Source organism: Littorina saxatilis, linkage group LG6 (assembly GCF_037325665.1).
Source record: "Littorina saxatilis isolate snail1 linkage group LG6, US_GU_Lsax_2.0, whole genome shotgun sequence".
NCBI classification, from domain to species: domain Eukaryota; kingdom Metazoa; phylum Mollusca; class Gastropoda; order Littorinimorpha; family Littorinidae; genus Littorina; species Littorina saxatilis.
Window position 1 is genome coordinate 28,423,576 of NC_090250.1, and position 23,083 is coordinate 28,446,658.

Here is a 23,083-nt window from a genome sequence, read left to right on the forward strand (position 1 = left end):
GTGCGTGCGTGCGTACATGTGTATGTGTTTGTGTGTTTGCGTACGTGCGTGCGTGCTTGCGAGCGTGTGTGTGTGTGTGATAGAGAGAGAGAGAGAGAGAGAGAGAGAGAGAGAGAGAGAGAGAGAGAGAAAGGAAGAGAAAGGGAGAGAAAGGGAGAGAGAGAGAGAAAGAGAGAGAGAGAGAGAGAGAGAAAGAGAGAAAGAGAGAGAGAGAGAGAACTCAGAACTCAGAATTTTTATTGTAAACCACACTGTTGTGTTTGTACAAGGGGGGAGTAGAGTTTCCATTTCAATGTATACTCTCTCAGAGACAAGTAAGAACAAGTGCATATACAGTGCTAAGGGTTGAAACATATCGATCGGAAATCATTTACACACATTCATTTTAGCCTAGCAGTTGCTGTCGATGCCTGAATGCATAAAATGTATACCGGGAGAGTGCCCACAACCTACTTTTGTTTTGTGTTAGTAGTATCTGCATTGACGAGTTTTCGAGTTGACCAATTTCAAAGACATTTTCCAAGTAAGTTTCTCTTATATCCGAGTATACTGGGCACTTAAAAAGAAAGTGGTGCTCGTTTTCGTGAGGGTATCTGCAAAGTGGGCAAACATGGGAACCGTTTGCAGAGTATCTCTGTTTGTTGCACATCAAGGGTGAAACCCCAAGTCTGAATTTTGTGAACACTTTTTGAATATATGGATTGTCTATTTGGTCAAGGTACCTTTCTCTTCCAAAATCAGGTTTAAACAATTTGTATGTGTCATACCTCTCACTGTCTTCCAGCTTACTATGCCAGTTCTGGATAAAGCAGTCTTTTAGGCGTTGTTGAAAAGCCTTGATAAAGTGTTTTTCGTTGCCGACATAGCCGTACGTCCACACATGTCCAAACCCATTTTCACATAGGAGGTTCCTGACCCTAGCGGACCAATTGTCTGTCCCTCTGTCTGCCATGTTCCTCATCATCACATGGGCCATTTTTACATATCTTGTGTTGGGGAGGCGATTTAGCCGCAACCAGTATTTAACGCATCTGGTAGCGGAGAGAGAGAGAGAGAGAGAGAGAGAGAGAGAGAGAGAGAGAGAGAGAGAGAGAGAATGCACGTCGCTCCCGTACAGCGATTGCTGAAAGTCTAGGTGCCAGTGCTCATGCCATTACCATGGGAATTACTTAGGCATGTAATAACAGTATTCAATTCTTTCTTTCAACTTTCACACTGGAATCTCCAACCTTCATTTGTCACTGCTACAAATTACATCCTCACACACTACGCAGATATACCAGCTTTATACTCGTAACAGTGCATGGCCTTTTGGGTGTGTGGGTGTTGTTTTTTCGTTTGTACACCCTCGCCTCGTATATCACAGGGTGTATAGATTTCACTCTGTCTGTCACCCACATTTAGATTAGATCTCTGGTTCATATGGGTCGATTGAGCTGAAATTTGGTGTGTAGCTTGGAATTGGGGTACATACAGTTCTTTTCATATTTAATTCTGCAGTCATTCACAACACAAACAAACTGTTCAAAATAGACAAAATCATGGAGATACCTAAACTAAAAAGAATTATATATTTTCTTCAAGCAGACAACCAAGTTACAATCGTCTCATGGGTATTTGTAAAGAGATAAGGGTTTGGAATCACACATACCTACAAATCTATTCAGCTTCAAAACTCTAAATTTTAGTTAATGTTAGGCATGTGTCAGTATAAGGCACATATTATCACTTCTCAGAAGCAGATAAAAGTTGAAAATGGCACATTTTTTTAAAAGTTGAATACATATATATCCAAAATAAAAAAAGTCAAACATTATTAATCATCTTAAATCACAGATGACCATAAGTCATATATCATTGTCACAATTGCCCAATGATTGAATACAGTACAGGTATAACAATTAAATTCCTTGATAACGCTTGTATGTCAAGCAATAAAATAAAACACCCGTAAAAACTTATCTTGGATCTAGGTGTTTATTTATTTATTTATTTATTTGGTGTTTAACGTCGTTTTCAACCACGAAGGTTATATCGCGACGAGGGAAAGGGGGGAGATGGGATAGGGGAAAGGGGGGAGATGGGATAGAGCCACTTGTTAAGTGTTTCTTGTTCACAAAAGCACTAATCAAAAAATTGCTCCAGGGGCTTGCAACGTAGTACAATATATGACCTTACTGGGAGAATGCAAGTTTCCAGTACAAAGGACGTAACATTTCTTACATACTGCTTGACTAAAATCTTTACAAACATTGACTATATTCTATACAAGAACCACTCAACAAGGGTAAAAGGAGAAACAGAATCCGTTAGTCGCCTCTTACGACATGCGGGGGGCAGAGAAATAAGGATGTGGAAAAGAAGACTGTTGGTAAGTGAAATAAAGGTGATGGATCCAGTCAGGTAGAAATAAGACAACAAGAAAAGAATTGGAAAACTGCAGGGAATAGTAGGGAGAGTTTTCTTTGAAGGAAATATAGGTGAAAGGACTGGTAAGGCAGAAATAAGACAAAAGAAGAGAAGTAAAGGGGTGGGGTAGCTCTGTGGAAACACTCCTGCCGCGTGAAGGCGACCCCATGGGAGCGGATCTAGGTGTGATGATATACATGAATTAATGATTGTGTCACACACACACACACACTGTGATACACACATACACATACATACACACACCCACCCACACACCTACATACACACACATACACACACACCTACACACACAGCCACACACACACACAGCCACACACACACACATATATGGAGCTAGCTGCTTAATTGCAGTTACTAAACCTTCAACAAGATTATAATGCTGACAATGGAGAGTAAAATCTCAAATATTTTCACATTATCACCAGTAATGTACCATAAGGTTCTGGTAACATGAACACTGAATATTTATACATCGCCTAGGAAGAAATAACTATGTCACATCTACTTAAAAACATGTTTCTGTTAGCTTTCAATTTAGCAAATACTATGTAAATGTATTCAATCATCTACAATTCTGACTTTGTCGTTGAAGAGTTGTGTCCCTTTAAGCAGAAGCAAGCAACTAGAGTTGCAATGAGGGGAAAGCTCCATGTATAAACGTCAGTGTCCATTCATTTCTTTGAAAAACATGCATGCACATAAGAGCTCATCATTTTTTATCTAGAACTTACATTTTCACTGTGATGCTATGCTTGATGGCTTTCCACTGAGCAATGAGTGCCTCATCTTCAAGCGTCTCTCAACTCTTGTGCAGCCAGTAAAAACCCTGACTTATTTTTGAAAATAAATGGTCTATTGCAGCCGCCAAGTTGGATTTGAACCAAGACAAATGCCTTTACAAAAAAAAACGCCAATAAGAGATAAACATGTCCTACCTCAGCTGATGGAAAAGAACGGAACAATTTCATCAAGCCTCACACAATCTGAACCACTGTCAGCAACTAACAGATCCCGCCAGAACTGCTGGTGTGCTGACACAGAAGATGTGACACCCATGCTAACACAGTGCCAAACCCCATCAGCAAAATCACAAACGCTGGTTATAGTCTGAACCACTATCAGCGATAAACTGATCCTGCCAAGGCGTTACTTTTTGTCCGCAGAAACAGAAGTCGTGACACCCACGCTGACACAATGCCGACCGCCATCGACAAAGACACAGTCGCCTGTGGTGAAGCGCGACATGTCAGACGCCAGGAATGCAATGGTGTTGGCAATATCCTCGGGCTGAGCAATTCCTCCCAGCGGATGCTTCTTGCCCTGGGCCTCCACAAACTGAAACAATCACAATAACAATATGATTTGATTGTGTGTTTTTTATTAAAATGTGCAAGCAGCCCAAATTTTGAAATATCTAAACATTGTAAGCATGACCAAACAAGCCTAGATTATTGATAGCATACAAAGCACACAGCTTCAAGTATAGGGGAGTGTTGTTATTGTTGCTGTTGTTATTGTTAATTCTGTGGGTTAGGATGGGGGCTTTTTCTAAGCAGGTACATAATCTTAGTCATGCAATTCAGTTATGTAAACACTTCCTTATTAAATATTTTACACATTTTGCTATCTAACTTTCGCTCTTTTTCTGTCTCTGTCTCCCTTTTCCTATCCCTGTCTGTCTTTCTGTCTCTCACCCCCCCCCCCCCCCCCCCCATTTGGAGGGGCCGGGAATGTTTTACACATCATCATTTGACTTTATTAAGATGCAGCTGTGTTACTCGACATGGGAAAATGGTTGGACAAAACAATCAATGCTCATTTGCTAGTTCAAGGTTGGGAAAGAGGCCCCCCGGGGGATCAGGGGGCAAGGGGATGGAAGGAGTATTGACCACCAAATCTACGCACCGCCTCTCACCTTGGCATACTGTTCATCATCCTTGTAGCCAGTGGGACCTCTGCGAGCTATCATGCTGACCACTGTGCCCGGGCTGAAAAAAATCACAAATAAAACAATAACACAAGAAGGTACCATGCATTCAATCTATAAAAAAAAAATACTGACATCACACTGCAGTCTTACTTTCACACACACACACACACACACACACACACACACACACACACATATCTACATATATAGTCTCTCTCTCTATCTCTTTCTCACACACACATACACATGCACACACACAAACACAGGAACACATAAACTGACACACATAAACTGACACACACTCATGTGCCCGCATGCAAAAATTAAAGCCATTTTCACTTACTTGACAGAGTTTACGCGCACACCGCTAGGAGCAAGCTCTGCAGACAAATCAATGTATCAATCCAGTTATCAGCCAGACATACATCAGCTTTACCAATTATACAATGCACTGCAACCAGTTAAAATCACAAAGTCTAGAATAATGCCCGTGTGCATTGTTAATACAAAAAATCTTCAGCCCCCGGACCCCCACAGGAATTTCATAGTCATAAGGTTGGCAGCCATGACTATCTTTTTCATAAGTGCTTGTCTGTCTGTCTGTCTGTCTGTCTGTCTGTCTGTCTGTCTGTCTACTTCAAAGACCAGTGGGTCTGAAGTACCGTAATGTAACGTTTTGTTTTGTCAGAAACTTTTTAATAACCTACCATTCTTGTTTTTTGATTCTGAATTTTAGAACGTTAGCAGTCCAAGTGTTTTTAGATTTCAAATAGACTCTGATCAGTTCAGTTGTTAAAATGTGTGTATGATATCTATGAACCGCTTATAGCAGGTTATTAACATGACAAATCAAGGGGGGTGGCAGAAGAAACAGACACAGAAGAAAAGGAGACGGAAGAATGATTGCCTCCCTTTGCCCATCCGATCACAATGAACGCCGTACTACAGTAGTCCCTTCCATTTCCGGCCCTTTCGAGGGCGTGAACCTGCCCGGAGCGGCCAGCTTTCCCATGACTAATGAGTTTTCCTTCTATAATTGACTCTTAATGGCCGTTAACCTGTCTGACGCGGTCAACGGTCATTGATTTTTGCCCTAAGGTGCCCCTCTTACTCGACAGGAGCGGCCACTTAACGGCCACTTGTCACTTTCGCGGGCGAGCGCCTGTGCAGAAAGTGAAGTTTGTTGCACAGACCAAGCAGTCCACGCTGGACAGCTTCTTCAACAAACGCCAGCGTTTGGAATGACTGTCGTTTGTGGCGACAACGAGGCATCCGTGAAGAATGACATTTACACTGAGTTTTCGCTTTTTCCATTTTTGTTTGTTTGAATAGATGTATTTGGTTGCTTCCTTCAGTATCAAACTTAAAAGTGCTTGAATCATTAATATCCAGCTTGTGTGAGTGTGTGTGTGTGTGTGTGTGTGTGTGTGTGTGTGTGTGACGGTGTGTGTGTGTGTGTGTTGTGTGCACAGACGGCACAGCACGAGCAGACGACATGAATACTTACGCATGCGCAAACTGTAAATACAGACATGCGCATACATGTACATTTACGGCAGTCACTTCCGGATCGATCACAGCTGATGTGAGTTTGAAACACTTGTTTATCTGACACTCAAATACATATATAATAATCCAAACAACACACATAGAAACATACGAAACAATAGCTTAGCCAGGACGATCGAGTTAAACACGCAAATAATTAAGATGTATAAACGAAAGCAAAACTAACAGAGACAATGAATCGGCGGCTCGTGGATGATCGCTTTCTTTTCTTCATGAAAACTTGATCGTGTTTTTTGGGTTTTTTTGGAGGAGGAGGGGGCCTGTCATGAACGGCCACCTGATATTTGCGGTCACCTTTGCAATGACTAATGGGTGACCGGATATGGCAGGTACTACTGTATTCAATTACTGTTATTAATTCTGTCATTATTTCTTGACATCATGCATCAACAGTGCCTGTTCATGGTGGAAAAAATTCACCACTCTAATTCATTATTGTAATTTCAGTTTGCATTCCACAAGTTGTGTTTATGCTTTAAGAATGAAGACAAACAAACTTACCTAAGGCCAAACACTGTGTGAACATGTCGAGCGCTGCTTTACTCATACAGTACACCCCAACCTCCGCCATCTGCAATTAAGAAAAGATACAATACAATAAGATAAGGTAAATCCCTATTTAACTCAATGCTAATACCAGATTGCCCAATACCCCTCACTAGATAAACATGCAGATCCCATAATGGGGCATCAATAATCTGCAAAATCGCTTTCCCCCTTTAATGCTGAGATATGGCATGGCTTGAGCAGAAGAGAAGGCCTTGTTTCATTAGATCGTTCAATTATTATCTCATGGGAAGTGCACAGTAGACACTATGACTTTGTGTGGGAGGAACTGGGTTAAGCTGGCTGTGGTATGAGATAACAAGTGTCCTTTTTTTCAAGTAGTCCTTGCCCAGAGAGGGTTTACCCTTCTTCTTCGTTCATGGACTAAAACTCCCACATTCACTCACGTTTTTTGCACGAGTGGGGCTTTATGTAAATGATCATTCAGGCAGCCATACGCCACTTTCGGGGGAAGCATGCTGGGTATTTTCATGTTCCTACAACCCACCGAACTCTGACATGGATTACAAGATTTGTTCGTGCGCGCGCACGTGGTCTTGTGCTTGCGTGTACACACGAAGGGGAATAAGACACAAGCAGGTCTGCTCATAATGAAGTTGACCTGGGTGATCGGAAAAATCTCCACCTTTAACCCACCTGGCTGCCGCGACCGGGATTTAAACCCATGACCTTCCGATTAGCAGGCCGATGTCTTATCCACTAGGCCTCTGAACCTGCCGGTTTACCTTGATCGAGTACAGTTGCACAATTAACCCTCTTCATTTCATAGCATTTTAACATGTGCTTTAATTCAACCAACAGTGATTACGAAACAATCCACAGTTACTAATTATACTCACTGGCCTTGGCCCACAAATGCTGGATACATTCACAATATTTCCTGAAACATAAACATCAGCAGTGAATACAACACTTAAAATATCTTCAGCACTCTTTCATGAATTCATGTATACTTTTACTGAGAAAAATTACAAACCTGACAAGTTAAAACATGTGAAAAGTACCATTATCACAACAGAAGACAAAACAGCCCTAAAAAAATCAGTACCAAACATATTAGTATTAAGTACAGAAATACAAAAATAAAGGACTATATATTAAACTGTTTCAACGACATACTTTTGAGAAAAAAATGACATTATTCTTTATCACACAAAACTGTACAGTGGTACCCCTCACTTAAGACCTCTAAAAATCAAGTCTTAGAAAGGAGGCAGTCTTAAATTGGAGTGTCTTTCAAAGGGGTTCCACAGTACATGTATTTACCTTTAGTTTTAATCAGTTCCGGAGCAATCAACTTAGACAGGAAGAAAACAGCTTTCATATTCACGTCCATCATGTCATCATACTGCTCCTCTGTCGTACCAGTTGGTTTTGCATAGTGGATCAGGCCAGCATTATTCACCTGAAATGAGTCACAACCCCCGCAAAAACTGTTGATGTGATACTTTTTTTTTCTCTAAAATTAAAGTCTGTGTGCCCTATGATTTGTAGCACATTGTTGTCCCAAAACTCTACTTGCTCTAATTGTCACAAAATATGCGACAATGGACAATGTTTGGAAATAACTTTCATTCGATGTGAAAGAGATGCACCACTTCAAACCAAGGCTAGTACTGAGCAGCAAAGGCAAACAACCATGGCGTTGCAGTCAATAATGAGCTCCAATGTCCTTGTTTTTCGTTAAAAAAACAAAAACACATATTGAGTTTATGCAGTGGTCGACCATGTCTTTTTTCTTTAAAAAAAATGTGCACATCAAAGCCCAATACTCACCAAGACACCATGTTTGCTTATCACAGATTCAATTCGCGCTACTATTCAGCGCTGAAAGTCCACTAAATGGGGCACTAGCCTTTGGCTAGTACTTCTCATAATTTACTAGCCAGAGAGCAAATTTTAGTCTTTTTACTCGCCAAACCAACCATTTGTTTCAGCAACTTTACTCGCATTTGCAATTGGCGAGTGGATTAACATTTCTACTCGCCATTTACATGTTTCTACTCGCCATGGTTAGTAAAATACTCGCCACTTTCAGGCCTGCTATTCCACAGCCAATAATAACACAGGCTGACAGAGTAATGTACAGAAATGTATGGTAATCCTCTACTGCAACAATTAAGCGCCCATGCACTTCTGATGCTAGGGAAACTGAATAATTTTAAAGAGGAACATAATAATAAGACAGATTCTGACCAATATGTCCACTCGACCAAATGTCTTGAGAGTTTTGTCCAGGACTTGTTGTTGCACGGCTTTGTCACGAAGGTCCCCGATGACAGTGGCAATCTAAAAAACAGAAAATGTCATTGATTTTGAAGCATCTGATTGATCTGCTTGCTCATCACAACGAACATAATTATATAGGTACTCTCCTCAACGATATTCAGTATCTTATACCCTATAAAGCCACAGTTGAAACTTACAAATCTCTGCAGTGCATTGTAACAAAAAAATATGAAGCAGCCAGGTAAGCTGGGAATAAAAGAAAAGACCATGCAAGAAACACAAACCTTGATTAAATTGAATCAGGTGCTCCAGACGAAGTACATGTATTTACACACACACACACACACACACACACACACACACACACACACACACACACACACACACACACACACACACACACACACACACACACACACACATCTTCCACATCTTTAATTTTCTCCCTCCTGCAAGACATGGATCAACCTAGGAACCAGTAAATCTGATGATAAAAGTTTAACAAAATCCCATGCGCACCTTATCAGCTGGACACTTGAAAAGAGTATGTTACTCCAGACAAAGTATTAACACTCCATCCCCTCCCCCCTCCAAATCTTCAGTTTTCTCCCTGGTGAGAGACATGTATCAATCTATGTACCAGTAGATCTGATGATCTATCTATCTATCTTCTATCTATACATATAATAAAAGAGAGTGTCTGTCTGTGTGTCTGTGTGTCTGTGTGTCTGTCTGTGGTCGCCATACCTCTGAGATGGCAAGAGGCAGGAACAAGATAGTGTGCACGTACACTCCCTAGGTGCCGCAGATGTGCACCTGGGTTTTAGTTTCTTGATTCACTGTTTCCTTTCTCAGATTATGGACCTCCCATTTATTGAATATCTATCTATCTATCTATACATATAATAAAAGAGAGTGTCTGTCTGTGTGTCTGTGTGTCTGTGTGTCTGTCTGTGGTCGCCATACCTCTGAGATGGCAAGAGGCAGGAACAAGATAGTGTGCACGTACACTCCCTAGGTGCCGCAGATGTGCACCTGGGTTTTAGTTTCTTGATTCACTGTTTCCTTTCTCAGATTATGGACCTCCCATTTATTGAATACAGCCTATATGGTGCAAGACCAGTTCAGTGCCTACTGTTCACCTGTAGCAAGCACATCATGCCAGTGATATTAGAGACTCGCTGTTGCTCCTATGAGGGGAAGAAATGAAGAATGAAAAATTAACTGGACAGTTCCGGAAATTTCTAGAAGGTAAGGGAGATAACTGTTCACCTGTAGCAAGCACATCATGCCAGTGATATTAGAGACTTGCTATTGCTCCTATGAGGGGAAGAAATGAAGAATGAAAAATTAACTGGACAGTTCCGGAAATTTCTAGAAGGTAAGGGAGATAACTCTTTTTTGTCTGTGGTCGCCATACCTCTGAGATGGCAAGAGGCAGGGACAAGATAGTGTGCACGTACACTCCCTAGGTGCCGCAGATGTGCACCTTGGTTTTAGTTTCTTGATTCATTGTTTCCTTTCTCAGATTATGGACCTCCCATTTATTGAATACAGCCTATATGGTGCAAGACCAGTTCAGTGCCTACTGTTCACCTGTAGCAAGCACATCATGCCAGTGATATTAGAGACTCGCTATTGCTCCTATGAAAGGAAGAAATGAAGAATGAAAAATTAACTGGACAGTTCCGGAAATTTCTAGAAGGTAAGGGAGATAACTCTTTTTTGTCTGTGGTCGCCATACCTCTGAGATGGCAAGAGGCAGGAACAAGATAGTGTGCACGTACACTCCCTAGGTGCCGCAGATGTGCACCTGGGTTTTAGTTTCTTGATTCATTGTTTCCTTTCTCAGATTATGGACCTCCCATTTATTGAATACAGCCTATATGGTGCAAGACCAGTTCAGTACCTACTGTTCACCTGTAGCAAGCACATCATGCCAGTGATATTAGAGACTCGCTATTGCTCCTATGAGGGGAAGAAATGAAGAAAGAAAAATTAACTGGACAGTTCCGGAAATGTCTAGAAGGTAAGGGAGATAACTCTTTTTTTGTATCCAAACAAAGGAGGTAAAGCTAATGATAATGGGATAGCGAGCGTCTTAAATTGCTACAGGACTCGAATGAAAAATTAACTGGACAGTTCCGGAAATTTCTAGAAGGTAAGGGAGATAACTCTTTTTTGTCTGTGGTCGCCATACCTCTGAGATGGCAAGAGGCAGGAACAAGATAGTGTGCAAGTACACTCCCTAGGTGCCGCTGATGTGCACCTGGGTTTTAGTTTCTTGATTCATTGTTTCCTTTCTCAGATTATGGACCTCCCATTTATTGAATACAGCCTATATGGTGCAAGACCAGTTCAGTGCCTACTGTTCACCTGTAGCAAGCACATCATGCCAGTGATATTAGAGACTTGCTATTGCTCCTATGAGGGGAAGAAATGAAGAATGAAAAATTAACTGGACAGATCCGGAAATTTCTAGAAGGTAAGGGAGATAACTCTTTTTTGTGCGTAGCAAGCACATCATGCCAGTGATATTAGAGACTTGCTATTGCTCCTATGAGGGGAAGAAATGAAGAATGAAAAATTAACTGGACAGTTCCGGAAATTTCTAGAAGGTAAGGGAGATAACTCTTTTTTGTCTGTGGTCGCCATACCTCTGAGATGGCAAGAGGCAGGAACAAGATAGTGTGCACGTACACTCCCTAGGTGCCGCAGATGTGCACCTGGGTTTTAGTTTCTTGATTCATTGTTTCCTTTCTCAGATTATGGACCTCCCATTTATTGAATACAGCCTATATGGTGCAAGACCAGTTCAGTGCCTACTGTTCATCTGTAGCAAGCACATCATGCCAGTGATATTAGAGACTTGCTATTGCTCCTATGAGGGAAAGAAATGAAGAATGAAAAATTAACTGGACAGTTCCGGAAATTTCTAGAAGGTAAGGGAGATAACTCTTTTTTGTCTGTGGTCGCCATACCTCTGAGATGGCAAGAGGCAGGAACAAGATAGTGTGCACGTACACTCCCTAGGTGCCGCAGATGTGCACCTGGGTTTTAGTTTCTTGATTCATTGTTTCCTTTCTCAGATTATGGACCTCCCATTTATTGAATACAGCCTATATGGTGCAAGACCAGTTCAGTGCCTACTGTTCACCTGTAGCAAGCACATCATGCCAGTGATATTAGAGACTCGCTATAATTGCTCCTATGAGGGGAAGAAATGAAGAATGAAAAATTAACTGGACAGTTCCGGAAATTTCTAGAAGGTAAGGGAGATAACTCTTTTTTGTCTGTGGTCGCCATACCTCTGAGATGGCAAGAGGCAGGAACAAGATAGTACATCATGCCAGTGATATTAGAGACTCGCTATTGCACCTATGAGGGGAAGAAATGAAGAAAGAAAAATTAACTGGACAGTTCCAGAAATTTCTAGAAGGTAAGGGGGATAACTCTTTTTTTTGTATCCAAACAAAGGAGGTAAAGCTAATGATAATGGGATAGCGAGCTTCTTTAATTGCTGCAGGGCTCCGCTTACTCCCGGGCGAAGCCGGGCTTAATTACATATAATAAAAGAGAGTGTCTGTCTGTGTGTGTGTGTGTGTGTCTGTGGTCGCCATACCTCTGAGATGGCAAGAGGCAGGAACAAGATAGTGTGCACGTACACTCCCTAGGTGCCGCAGATGTGCACCTGGGTTTTAGTTTCTTGATTCATTGTTTCCTTTCTCAGATTATGGACCTCCCATTTATTGAATACAGCCTATATGGTGCAAGACCAGTTCAGTGCCTACTGTTCACCTGTTGCAAGCACATCATGCCAGTGATATTAGAGACTCGCTATTGCTCCTATGAGGGGAAGAAATGAAGAATGAAAAATTAACTGGACAGTTCCGGAAATTTCTAGAAGGTAAGGGAGATAACTCTTTTTTGTCTGTGGTCGCCATACCTCTGAGATGGCAAAAGGCAGGAACAAGATAGTGTGCACGTACACTCCCTAGGTACCGCTGATGTGCACCTGGGTTTTAGTTTCTTGATTCATTGTTTCCTTTCTCAGATTATGGACCTCCCATTTATTGAATACAGCCTATATGGTGCAAGACCAGTTCAGTGCCTACTGTTCATCTGTAGCAAGCACATCATGCCAGTGATATTAGAGACTTGCTATTGCTCCCATGAGGGGAAGAAATGAAGAATGAAAAATTAACTGGACAGTTCCGGAAATTTCTAGAAGGTAAGGGAGATAACTCTTTTTTGTCTGTAGCAAGCACATCATGCCAGTGATATTAGAGACTTGCTATTGCTCCTATGAGGGGAAGAAATGAAGAATGAAATATTAACTGGACAGTTCCGGAAATTTCTAGAAGGTAAGGGAGATAACTCTTTTTTGTCTGTGGTCGCCATACCTCTGAGATGGCAAGAGGCAGGAACAAGATAGTGTGCACGTACACTCCCTAGGTGCCGCAGATGTGCACCTGGGTTTTAGTTTCTTGATTCATTGTTTCCTTTCTCAGATTATGGACCTCCCATTTATTGAATACAGCCTATATGGTGCAAGACCAGTTCAGTGCCTACTGTTCATCTGTAGCAAGCACATCATGCCAGTGATATTAGAGACTTGCTATTGCTCCCATGAGGGGAAGAAATGAAGAATGAAAAATTAACTGGACAGTTCCGGAAATTTCTAGAAGGTAAGGGAGATAACTCTTTCTTGTCTGTAGCAAGCACATCATGCCAGTGATATTAGAGACTTGCTATTGCTCCTATGAGGGGAAGAAATGAAGAATGAAATATTAACTGGACAGTTCCGGAAATTTCTAGAAGGTAAGGGAGATAACTCTTTTTTGTCTGTGGTCGCCATACCTCTGAGATGGCAAGAGGCAGGAACAAGATAGTGTGCACGTACACTCCCTAGGTGCCGCAGATGTGCACCTGGGTTTTAGTTTCTTGATTCATTGTTTCCTTTCTCAGATTATGGACCTCCCATTTATTGAATACAGCCTATATGGTGCAAGACCAGTTCAGTGCCTACTGTTCACCTGTAGCAAGCACATCATGCCAGCGATATTAGAGACTCGCTATAATTGCTCCTATGAGGGGAAGAAATGAAGAATGAAAAATTAACTGGACAGTTCCGGAAATTTCTAGAAGGTAAGGGAGATAACTCTTTTTTGTCTGTAGCAAGCACATCATGCCAGTGATATTAGAGACTTGCTATTGCTCCTATGAGGGGAAGAAATGAAGAATGAAAAATTAACTGGACAGTTCCGGAAATTTCTAGAAGGTAAGGGAGATAACTCTTTTTTTGTCTGTGGTCGCCATACCTCTGAGATGGCAAGAGGCAGGAACAAGATAGTACATCATGCCAGTGATATTAGAGACTCGCTATTGCTCCTATGAGGGGAAGAAATGAAGAAAGAAAAATTAACTGGACAGTTCCGGAAATTTCTAGAAGGTAAGTATCCAAACAAAGGAGGTAAAGCTAATGATAATGGGATAGCGAGCGTCTTAAATTGCTACAGGGCTCCGCTTACTCCCGGGCGAAGCCGGGCTTAACTGCTAGTACATATAATAAAAGAGAGTGTCTGTCTGTGTGTCTGTGTGTCTGTGTGTCTGTGGTCGCCATACCTCAGAGATGGCAAGAGGCAGGAACAAGATATTTTGCATGCACACTCCCTAGGTGCCGCAGATGTGCACCTGGGTTTTAGTTTCTCCAGACATTGTTTCCTTCCTCGGATAATGACCCTCCCCATCTATCAATACAGTCTACATAGTACAAGGGAGGTAAGTCATGCTTTGTCACCCACGGAAGGGAGGTAACTCTCATCAAACCAGTATACCATGTAATTCTCAAGGGTTACCCCCCGCCCGCTATCGTCCCGCCCCCACCCCCCCCCCCCCCCCCACACACACACTAACCCTGCCCCCTGCTGTGCAAGGCCAGTTCAGTGCCTGGTGATCACATGTAGCAAGCACATAATGCCAGTGATATTACAGACTCTCTATCGCTCCTATGAGGAGAAGAAATGAAGAAGAAAAGTTAACCGGACAGTTCAGGAAATTTCTAGAAGCAAAGGGAGGTAACTCTTACTTTGTATACATTGAAGGGAGGTATCTTCTCTTCTAATGCAGGCACGCCTGATCAGTCTTTACAGAATATATAGAGTCGATGTTAGACCTGGTTTTCAAGTATCTAGAATTTTCCTAAGAAAAGGAGATAACTCAAGTCAAAAAGTTATTTTTCAGCAAAAAGAGTGTGTTGATGGTGATGCTTTCACACTGTCAGTCCCAGCCTTTTAATCCAAATGTATGAGCTCACACTTTCATCTATCGCTTATTCTCATTGGAATAAGATTCTAGAAGTTTCTGAGAGAGAGGGAAGATCAGAAACACCCGGGCGAAGCCGGGCCTGGACAGTTCCGGAAATTTCTAGAAGGTAAGGGAGATAACTGTTCACCTGTAGCAAGCACATCATGCCAGTGATATTAGAGACTTGCTATTGCTCCTATGAGGGGAAGAAATGAAGAATGAAAAATTAACTGGACAGTTCCGGAAATTTCTAGAAGGTAAGGGAGATAACTCTTTTTTGTCTGTGGTCGCCATACCTCTGAGATGGCAAGAGGCAGGAACAAGATAGTGTGCACGTACACTCCCTAGGTGCCGCAGATGTGCACCTGGGTTTTAGTTTCTTGATTCATTGTTTCCTTTCTCAGATTATGGACCTCCCAATTATTGAATACAGCCTATATGGTGCAAGACCAGTTCAGTGCCTACTGTTCACCTGTAGCAAGCACATCATGCCAGTGATATTAGAGACTCGCTATTGCTCCTATGAGGGGAAGAAATGAAGAAAGAAAAATTAACTGGACAGTTCCGGAAATTTCTAGAAGGTAAGGGAGATAACTCTTTTTTTGTATCCAAACAAAGGAGGTAAAGCTAATGATAAGGGATAGCGAGCGTCTTAAATTGCTACAGGGCTCCGCTTACTCCCGGGCGAAGCCGGGCTTAACTGCTAGTACATATAATAAAAGAGAGTGTCTGTCTGTGTGTCTGTGTGTCTGTGGTCGCCATACCTCTGAGATGGCAAGAGGCAGGAACAAGATAGTGTGCACGTACACTCCCTAGGTGCCGCAGATGTGCACCTGGGTTTTAGTTTCTTGATTCACTGTTTCCTTTCTCAGATTATGGACCTCCCATTTATTGAATACAGCCTATATGGTGCAAGACCAGTTCAGTGCCTACTGTTCACCTGTAGCAAGCACATCATGTCAGTGATATTAGAGACTCGCTGTTGCTCCTATGAGGGGAAGAAATGAAGAATGAAAAATTAACTGGACAGTTCCGGAAATTTCTAGAAGGTAAGGGAGATAACTGTTCACCTGTAGCAAGCACATCATGCCAGTGATATTAGAGACTTGCTATTGCTCCTATGAGGGGAAGAAATGAAGAATGAAAAATTAACTGGACAGTTCCGGAAATTTCTAGAAGGTAAGGGAGATAACTCTTTTTTGTCTGTGGTCGCCATACCTCTGAGATGGCAAGAGGCAGGAACAAGATAGTGTGCACGTACACTCCCTAGGTGCCGCAGATGTGCACCTGGGTTTTAGTTTCTTGATTCATTGTTTCCTTTCTCAGATTATGGACCTCCCATTTATTGAATACAGCCTATATGGTGCAAGACCAGTTCAGTGCCTACTGTTCACCTGTAGCAAGCACATCATGCCAGTGATATTAGAGACTCGCTGTTGCTCCTATGAGGGGAAGAAATGAAGAAAGAAAAATTAACTGGACAGTTCCGGAAATTTCTAGAAGGTAAGGGAGATAACTCTTTTTTGTCTGTGGTCGCCATACCTCTGAGATGGCAAGAGGCAGGAACAAGATAGTGTGCACGTACACTCCCTAGGTGCCGCAGATGTGCACCTGGGTTTTAGTTTCTTGATTCATTGTTTCCTTTCTCAGATTATGGACCTCCCATTTATTGAATACAGCCTATATGGTGCAAGACCAGTTCAGTGCCTGCTGTTCACCTGTAGCAAGCACATCATGCCAGTGATATTAGAGACTCGCTATTGCTCCTATGAGGGGAAGAAATGAAGAAAGAAAAATTAACTGGACAGTTCCGAAAATTTCTAGAAGGTAAGGGAGATAACTCTTTTTTTGTATCCAAACAAAGGAGGTAAAGCTAATGATAATGGGATAGCGAGCGTCTTAAATTCAGTGCTACAGGACTCCGCTTACTCCCGGGCGAAGCCGGGCTTAACTGCTTCTTGATTCATTGTTTCCTTTCTCAGATTATGGACCTCCCATTTATTGAATACAGCCTATATGGTGCAAGACCAGTTCAGTGCCTACTGTTCACAGGGAGATAACTCTTTTTTGTCTGTGGTCGCCATACCTCTGAGATGGCAAGAGGCAGGAACAAGATAGTGTGCACGTAAACTCCCTAGGTGCCGCAGATGTGCACCTGGGTTTTAGTTTCTTGATTCATTGTTTCCTTTCTCAGATTATGGACCTCCCATTTATTGAATACAGCCTATATGGTGCAAGACCAGTTCAGTGCCTACTGTTCACCTGTAGCAAGCACATCATGCCAGTGATATTAGAGACTCGCTGTTGCTCCTATGAGGGGAAGAAATGAAGAAAGAAAAATTAACTGGACAGTTCCGGAAATTTCTAGAAGGTAAGGGAGATAACTCTTTTTTGTCTGTGGTCGCCATACCTCTGAGATGGCAAGAGGCAGGAACAAGATAGTGTGCACGTACACTCCCTAGGTGCCGCAGATGTGCACCTGGGTTTTAGTTTCTTGATTCATTGTTTCCTTTCTCAGATTATGGACCTCCCATTTATTGAATACAGCCTATATGGTGCAAGACCAGTTCAGTGCCTGCTGTTCACCTGTAGCAAGCACATCATGCCAGTGATATTAGAGACTCGCTATTGCTCCTATGAGGGGAAGAAATGAAGAAAGAAAAATTAACTGGACAGTTCCGAAAATTTCTAGAAGGTAAGGGAGATAACTCTTTTTTTGTATCCAAACAAAGGAGGTAAAGCTAATGATAATGGGATAGCGAGCGTCTTAAATTCAGTGCTACAGGACTCCGCTTACTCCCGGGCGAAGCCGGGCTTAACTGCTTCTTGATTCATTGTTTCCTTTCTCAGATTATGGACCTCCCATTTATTGAATACAGCCTATATGGTGCAAGACCAGTTCAGTGCCTACTGTTCACCTGTAGCAAGCACATCATGCCAGTGATATTAGAGACTCGCTATTGCTCCTATGAGGGGAAGAAATGAAGAATGAAAAATTAACTGGACAGTTCCGGAAATTTCTAGAAGGTAAGGGAGATAACTCTTTTTTTGTATCCAAACAAAGGAGGTAAAGCTAATGATAATGGGATAGAGAGCGTCTCAAGTTAAATTGCTACAGGGCTCCGCTTACTCCCAGGCGAAGCCGGGCTTAACTGCTTCTTGATTCATTGTTTCCTTTCTCAGATTATGGACCTCCCATTTATTGAATACAGCCTATATGGTACAAGACCAGTTCAGTACCTACTGTTCACCTGTAGCAAGCACATCATGCCAGTGATATTAGAGACTCGCTATTGCTCCTATGAGGGGAAGAAATGAAGAAAGAAAAATTAACTGGACAGTTCCGGAAATTTCTAGAAGGTAAGGGAGATAACTCTTTTTTTGTATCCAAACAAAGGAGGTAAAGCTAATGATAATGGGATAGCGAGCGTCTTAAATTGCTACAGGACTCCGCTTACTCCCGGGCGAAGCCGGGCTTAACTGCTAGTAATTGTTATAAAATCCCACACACACCTTATCGGCGGGACATCCAGCACTAGCACAGCACTGCACAGCAGCCTTCAGCCTGTCCTCGTCACGTCCTGTCAGTGTCAGGTGGCATCCATATTTCGCAAACAGTATTGCCGTGCCTTCACCAATGCCAGCACTCGCTCCTGGCAACAGAAAATAAGTTTGTTTTGGTGAATGTGAGAAATGTGAAGTTTTTAACACGTATGTTTAAAAACTATTGTGAATCTTATACAAGTTATAGTTGATATTACAGAGTGAGAGCTCTGAACAAAAATGTGGTTCAAGCTTTGAATTAATTACTATTATTGTTGTTGTTTGTATTATTACTATTATTAATCGTATTATGAAATAAGAAAAGTACAAGCTACCCTGATGGGTCGATCTTCCTGGTGGCTAATTACTCGATCCCCATCGAGCTTTATTGTCACCACTCCACAAAATTAACTATCAATTAAAGCTATGAGGCCACAAAAAAAATAGGTGTGGTTACGGTAACATAGCCAAAAAAAATAGGGTAGGTAGGTAGGCAATCACTTTTTTTTTTTTTAACTTTTTTTTCTAATGTGTACAAATTAAACCTACTTGACAGGGAAATAAGTGTGCGACACGGGCGCTTTCGCTTTCATTGCGTTTTTTGCACTGGTTTTTGTTTTTTTGTTTTTTTGACAAATGTAATAAAACGTTATAGGATCGGCCCCTAAAAATAGGGTAGGTCGGGTTACCGTAACCACACCTATTTTTTTTTTTAGGCCTCATCAAACACTGCGATCTGATTCTGCAATATGCGGCTTATAAGGCGGCTGCTGATTTACAACAACAAACAAATCAACAAACAAGACAACAACCACAAGAAAAACCTCAACCGAACAAACATTAACCTTTCAAGGCCAACTGCACTTTTGCGTTGTCTTGTGTGGCCGTTTCCCTCTACGACACTGCAGGCCTGAAAGTGGCGAGTATTTTACTCGCCATGGCGAGTAGAAACATGTAAATGGTGAGTAGAAATGTAAATCTACTCGCCAAATGCGAGTAAAGTTGCTGAATCAAATGGTTGATTTGGCGAGTAAAAATACAAAAATTTGCTCTCTGGCTAGTAAATTATGAGAAGTACTAGCCAAAGGCCAGTGCCACATTTCGTGGACTTTCAGCGCTGCACTGGGGCCCCAGTCAAGACTAAAACGAACAAAAACCTACTGGTTCCTTGCAACATAATGCCCTATGTGCACACTCTTTCACAAAATGTACATGCTCTACCGTAAAGCAATCAAACACTGCGACAAGAACTGACCCCTTGCAGACGAATTCGAGGAAAGTGCTTGAATTACCTGTGATAATGGCAACTTTGTTCTTCAAGCTCTCCATCTTTTATCGTGAATCTGACTTGCGTTTGAGAAAGCCTGCTTTCCTTCTCCCTGCCAAAGTTGGCCTGGGCTAATAATAACTGTTAATTTAGCATGCACAAGTTGAGAAAACTGTGGCTGTCCCGCGACTTCGCTTCTGCATGTGTGTGAACCTTGACACGCGTCTAGAGTGACTTCCCTTCTTGAGGGCGTGTCCACTGCATGGCATGGATCAGAGCATAGATAGAGTCCTTGACAATACACATCTATGATCAGAGCCAGGCTGATCGCCAATCTATGTGGGCGTGTCTGGTTGTGCCGAAAAGCGGCAACATTTCAGTTTACTCCACCATTTCATTGATTTCGTGGGTTTTTTCTTTGAGAGTAGTGGGGTAAGGGCCGGTATACTCGTGCTATATTACATGCTGTACGAGGAATAACTGGGAAGTACCGAGCCTGACTCAAGGGCGGATCTGGGGGGGGGGGGGGGTTACACGGGTTACGCAACCCCCCCCCCACCCCCCCAAAAAAGAGGTAATTTATTGGCTCAGGATGCACCAAATAGCTCTATTTTGCTTCTTTGGATAAAAAAAATTTCCGGGGGGCATGCCCCCGGACCCCCCTAGAGGCTTAGGCGCCTTCGGCGCCGTCAACTTGTATCTTCGCAGTCATTTTTTAACCCCCCCCCCCCCTCCAAAGTGAATTGATCCGCCCTTGCTGACTATATAGGAAGGAAATGACTTAGGTGACATTCAAAACATACTTGGCATGAATTAAACAAGGTTCTTATGAAGATTTCATGCAAAATATTACGTATTTTCACCGGTTAGTTTGTGTGACTTGGTTTCTCAAAGTACCATATACCCCACTGACCGTTTACCCCACGTACAGTGGAAAAAACTAATAAAGAGCAGTGATCCATTACTGATTTGCGAAGACATTTTTTAGACCACTGGAAATTCATAATGACTTGACGTAAACATTTGGCAGGGACCCCCCTTCATACACCACAGTACATAAGGTAGTCAGCTTAAAGGCACAGTGCGCCTCCCGTCAGTAAACCATCACAGATACTCTACTCAGGCCTTTACACACAGTACAAACACCCTTCCATTTGAACGCTCACCAAACGGGAACATCCTAGGTGCCCTACGTAAAGAGCGAGCAATTTTCAAAGAATTAATTTTGCGGATTGTCTCCAAGACAATCGGACAGTGGTGCGTTTTGGCGCTAGACCTAACTTTTACAATCTAAGATAATACATTGACAGCTTGTTACACAAACATTCTTAAATCATAAAAGAATTCTTTTTTCATCAAGACACGATCAGTACAATTCGAAGTTTTGAAAGTTTGAAAAAAGAAACGCCTGGAAGCAGGGTCACGCAAGGACGTGGTTCTCGTAGCAGACGACGGTTTGTTGATATATTGGCTTTCTCTTTTCAACGAATGTCTTCATATTGCTTGGAGGGGCCTATACACATAATTTGAAATGAAACTGACCTGGGGTAAACTAAGCTGTTACTAACGACAGACACAGTTTTAAATTGTGGTTTGGTCTTTGTTTCTAGGCCAGTACTCTTGATGTTGGTACCGTTATCTTCTTAAGACTCTGCGCTTTTCTTTTGGTGTACTAAGACTCACTTTGTATATACTGGATCAAACACGCGATATTTGCTAATAAATGAAGTAATTATGTATTTTTTCGGTTTAAGGTACATACTGTGACCAAAGAGTGTATCCCTACGTAGGGATACACTCTTTGCTGTGACTATCGAGGACACTGTGTGTCGAGACTACAAGGTGTGTACTACGTGTTTGAGGACACGGTGTGGCGAGACTACAAGGTGTGTACTACGTGTTCGAGGACACTGTGTGTCGAGACTACAAGGTGTGACGTACTACGTGTTCGAGGACACTGTGTGTCGAGACTACAAGGTGTGTACTACGTGTTCGAGGACACTGTGTGTCGAGACTACAAGGTGTGACGTACTACGTGTTCGAGGACACTGTGTGTCGAGACTACAAGGTGTGTACTACGTGTTCGAGGACACCGTGTGTCGAGACTACAAGGTGTGTTTTACGTGTTCACGGTGTGGCGAGACTACAAGGTGTGTACTACGTGTTCGAAGACACTGTGTGTCGAGACTACAAGGTGTGTACTACGTGTTCGAGGACACTGTGTGTCGAGACTACAAGGTGTGTACTACGTGTTCGAGGACACTGTGCGTCGAGACTACAAGATGTGTACTACGTGTTCGAGGACACTGTGCGTTGGGTCCTCGGTCTTCTTTGTGAAGCTATAATTATATACTCATTGATTGTTCATTGCTTGAATGTTGTGACATGGAAATATTGTGTATAAATGTGTGTATGTCCTTTTTTGTTGTGTTACGCCGAACGCAATTTATTGTACAGAGAGAGAGAGACAAAGAGAGAGAGAGAGAGAGAGAGAGAGAGAGAGAGAGAGAGAGAGAGAGAGAGAGGTTATAAAGAGAGAGAGAGAGAGAGAGAGAGGTTATAAAGAGAGAGAGAGAGAGAGAAAGAGAGAGAGAGAGAGAGTGAGAGAGAGAGTGAGAGAGAGAGAGAGAGTGAGAGAGAGAGAGAGAGAGAGAGAGAGAGAGAGAGAGAGAGAGAGAGAGAGAGAGAGAGAGAGAGAGAGAGAGAGAGAGAGAGAGAGAGAGAGTGTGTTTTTTTTAGTCTCTTGTTTCTTTGTGAAGTTTTCAGCACAAGCAAACGATATGTCAGAAGACTTCAAAGAAGTGTTAGGCAGTTTTATTCACAACTTGAACACAAGCGAAACCAAACTAAGCGTGTATAGCATGTGCTATGACTAGCCAGCACATTAGTGTAGTGACGACCATGGCTATAACCAAGTCTCACATTTAACAGCAAAGTGTACTGAATCAGTAGAGTGAACATTATCACTTTTGACTGCGATATATGACTCCTGATTCAACACACTGCCACGGTTCTCTCCGTCTGCAATAGCAATATCAACTGAAGAGACGATAACAAAGACTAACTTGACCAACTAACTAACTCTCCGTCTCCGTCTGCAAAGTGCAACAGCTTCTTTGAATTTTGGATAATATTTGGACGAAGTATCATGTGCCCCCAATACTTATGCTGTGTCGGCTTTCGTCATTTCTAAAAGCACACTAAATTTGTACTAATTTTACTGTATTTCTTTGCAGATTAAA

General features: G+C 42.2%; 1 protein-coding gene across 1 annotated transcript in view; it reads right to left on the bottom strand.

Moving 5' to 3' along the window:
• Positions 1-1,552: 1,552 nt before the first annotated feature.
• The window catches only part of LOC138967974 (uncharacterized short-chain type dehydrogenase/reductase y4vI-like), a 34,182-nt gene continuing 12,651 nt past the window's right edge, over positions 1,553-23,083 (bottom strand). The window contains exons 10-19 of the mRNA XM_070340535.1: positions 21,525-21,534; positions 19,867-19,903; positions 18,545-18,684; positions 8,693-8,785; positions 7,763-7,901; positions 7,336-7,376; positions 6,431-6,500; positions 4,704-4,740; positions 4,346-4,418; positions 1,553-3,765 (exon numbers count right to left, since the gene is read on the bottom strand). Of these exons, the coding sequence (XP_070196636.1) occupies positions 3,577-3,765; positions 4,346-4,418; positions 4,704-4,740; positions 6,431-6,500; positions 7,336-7,376; positions 7,763-7,901; positions 8,693-8,785; positions 18,545-18,684; positions 19,867-19,903; positions 21,525-21,534 (829 nt within the window). The 3' untranslated portion in view covers positions 1,553-3,576. The remainder of the gene's footprint in view (positions 3,766-4,345; positions 4,419-4,703; positions 4,741-6,430; positions 6,501-7,335; positions 7,377-7,762; positions 7,902-8,692; positions 8,786-18,544; positions 18,685-19,866; positions 19,904-21,524; positions 21,535-23,083) is intronic.